This window comes from Sinocyclocheilus anshuiensis, unplaced genomic scaffold (genome assembly GCF_001515605.1).
Source record: "Sinocyclocheilus anshuiensis isolate Anshui unplaced genomic scaffold, SAMN03320099.WGS_v1.1 scaffold383, whole genome shotgun sequence".
NCBI lineage: Eukaryota > Metazoa > Chordata > Actinopteri > Cypriniformes > Cyprinidae > Sinocyclocheilus > Sinocyclocheilus anshuiensis.
This window is the reverse complement of record NW_015548204.1, coordinates 318,268-321,636: the sequence shown is the minus strand read 5'-3', so window position 1 is coordinate 321,636 and position 3,369 is coordinate 318,268. Positions and strand designations below refer to the sequence as shown.

The 3,369-nt window shown below is 33.8% G+C and overlaps 1 protein-coding gene across 1 annotated transcript in view; it reads left to right on the top strand.

Moving 5' to 3' along the window:
* The first annotated feature begins 225 nt into the window (after positions 1-225).
* LOC107653438 (F-box/WD repeat-containing protein 9-like) overlaps positions 226-3,369 on the top strand; it is a 7,104-nt gene continuing 3,960 nt past the window's right edge. Inside the window, exons 1-3 of the mRNA XM_016440152.1 lie at positions 226-304; positions 701-812; positions 977-1,124. Coding sequence (XP_016295638.1) covers positions 748-812; positions 977-1,124 — 213 coding nt within the window. The 5' untranslated portion in view covers positions 226-304; positions 701-747. The remainder of the gene's footprint in view (positions 305-700; positions 813-976; positions 1,125-3,369) is intronic.

The following is a 3,369-nucleotide window of genomic DNA, read 5'->3' as shown; positions in this document are numbered from 1 at the left end:
GTCTGTCGGTGCCAGGCACAGAGATGTCAATATAACTGTGGTCATATTTTCTCCGATGAACATGATAAAAAATCCGTTTCACTCTTCTATGACTTTTATTTCGCACGCCTTTAACATAACGTTACGTCAATCAACATCGTAAAGGAAAACAGATATAAAAACTGGGTGAACACATGATTGTGCAGTGTCATATCAAAATGATCAATAATTCAGGAAAAAAAAACGAAGAACAGGTGGATGAGAAATGTGGATTGTTTACCCTTTCAATCTGTCTTTGAATACAAGGATTTTCGGTTACAATAAGGTATGTGCCCACCATATCTCATATTTACCTAATTCATATGTATATAAGCTATTATATATAGCCTAATATTGTAATTTATCTATTCTTAATTAATTAGATTTATACAGAACGCATCTAAGAATTAGACAACTGGCATCTAAAAATCTAAATTTTGCAATGGATGTTAATTTATGCCCTGCTTATATACCACTAAAGGAGTGTATCTATAGCAATTTGTTGTTGTTGTTGTTTCTATTATATGTTAGTTGCTTAGAATATAATGTTGCCATGTTGGTTACTATTGAGCTTGGAGGTATCAGAGTAAAATATGTAGTATTAATGGGAATACGGATCTGTTCATGTAAATGTGAGTAACAGGAAGCGATGCCAGCATCATTTTATGCTCATGTGATTCAGTTGATGTCGAGAACAAGCATCACGCTGGAGGACGAGGAGAAGCAGAGATGCCCTGCTGCTGCCAATCCACAGAGTTCACCTGCAATCACACCCCGCACTCCTTACCTGAGAGGTGTGTATTAAATTCTGTTTCAACCTTCACTGTAATCTATTTTAGTTTACTGTATGATTTATTATTGACCGCAGTCGAAGAAAACTCATGCCTTTTCTTGAGCTCTATATGTTTGCAAACTTAGTTTAAGTTTTAGACGTGTGCATTCTGACATTTTACCTCAGATTGAATTTGGAACCATCCGTCGTCGCTATGGAGACAAGCCCCTCCCCTTCTAGTAATGGAACAAGCCTCCTGTCGTTGCCATGGGAGATAGTTACCCAGATCGCCTCACATCTCCCAGCACAGTGTGGCATTAATGTGCTGCCGCAGGTAAGCATTTTCAAATTCAACAGATGTTTTGAAGCCAAAATTGACATTTTTTTTCTAGTCAAGCTTCTTTCACTAATTGTGTATGCAGTTCTTACTAATAGTAATACATGTATAAATATTAAGAATAATATTAATATATTTAAAGAACTTTTTTTGTTTACCTTTATATGATAAACAATTGTTTTTGTGCTCACGGATCCTATAAACCTTAAACCTTTTTGTTTGAAGGTTTGGGGTGAATTATATATTTTTAATGTTTTTGAAAGAAGTATTTTATGCTCACCAAGACTGCATTTATTTGATAAAAAATACAGTAATATTGTGAAACATTATTACAATTCTAATGTTGATGAATCTTGCTCGTTTTGTGGTTTTGTTGAGGAAACAGCTGCCCATTTGTTTTTTGATTGTGGTGTTACCAACAAATTATGGGTTGACTTAAGCACCTATGTTTCTAACCTTACAAATGTGTCCCATACCTTCGTCCTCAAAGATGTTATCTTTTATTATGAAAATCCAAAGCTATTATCTGCTGAATATGTGGTTAATTTTCTTATATTGAATACAAAATTCTTCATTCATAAGCAAAAATGGCTTAAATCTCCTTTGTCTTTCCCTATTTTTCTTGTTGAATTGGACTCTCTTGTTTCATCTCTTAGACTTACTAATAACAAAAAGAGTGCCAAACTTTTGATGTATTATGACAACTTTTCTACAAGAATGTAAGTTTATTTTTGCACTTTTATGTATCGATAATAATTAATTTGACATTCAAATACAGAATATTTGTTTTCTGTTTTTATTTTTATAATTGCTTTTTGTTGGAATATATTCATGTCTCGCTTCCCTGTTTCTGTATGTTTCTACAAGTTTTGTAATAAAAAAAAAATAAATAAAAAAAAAGCATTGTAAGCCTGAGTAGACCGTAAGTCTAACTAGGTCCTTTGGTGCAACTGGTTTTTGGGAGTCACGATTTTCTCTGTGTAATTCGACATAACGTGAATCTGTGAAAATATCTTGCAACTCTACAGTTGATCCCACAAACTCCGATCTCTATCATTAGTTTGATCTGATCTTCTGCGTGAGCTCTCAACCAATGATTCACCGGAGCTCCGCAAGGACCGCCTCCCTCATTTGCACACGGAAAAGTAAGAAGAAATAAATGAATAAATAAATCTGGAAATAAATACACGTGGGAATAAAAAATAATAAATACATACATAAATAAATTATATTAAAATAAATGCAAAAATAAATACATAAAATAATATAATACATAAAGGAAAAAGTAATTAAAAAAATTAATTCAGGGTTAAATTTTATTACAAATGAACTATATTTGTTTTTATCAAGTCATTTATTCCTTTATTTATTTTCCTGTCATTTTATTTATTTATTTATCTATATATTTATTCGTTTTTAATTTCTGCAGGTTTGGTCCTCCATACCTGCTGGGTGGAAAAGAGGCGTTGAGCGCCTCCGGCTCTAGGGACAGAAACGTGAACCTGTGGGATCTTCGAGAGGGGTCCAGAGGCAAGTTAATGCATACTCTAGCGGGACATGGGACCATTAGCACCCACCGGGGCTGGCCGTGGTGCCTGGCCTCCAGTGGACCTCTGCTGGCGTCTGGCTCGTTTGACAGCACCGTCAGACTCTGGGATCTTGAAGCCGGAGGAGCAGAACGGAGACTCATCCAGTCCAAAGCTGCAGTATTATGTCTGTCCTGCGAGAGCGACATGGTGCTGGCCGGATCACATGATCAGAAATTAAGCATCTTTGACACCCGAGGTAAGTCGAAGTTCAGAATATTCCTGGTTTTATTGTGAATGATTTATTGGTTGTGAATGGTTCACATTGAATTAGCTTTTATTTTTATATTGTTAGTTTTCATTTTAATTTTATTTTAGGTTTTGGTAATTTTGTTATGTGCTTTGTCATTTTTTATTGTTTTTTTAATTTTTCTATTTATATTGGTTTTTATTATATTTCTAGATAGCGTTAATTTAATTTTATTTAAGTTTTAGTTTTAGTAGTTGTAGTACTTCAACCTATTTGTTTTTGCTGGTTGGCAAGGCAACATTTCTCATTGAAAGAAGTATTTTATGCTCACCAAGACTGCATTTATTTGATAAAAAATACAGTAATATTGTGAAACATTATTACAATTTAAAATGACGGTTTTCTATTTGAATATATTGTAAAATGTAATTTATTCCTGTGATGCAAAGCTGAATTTTCAGTGTCT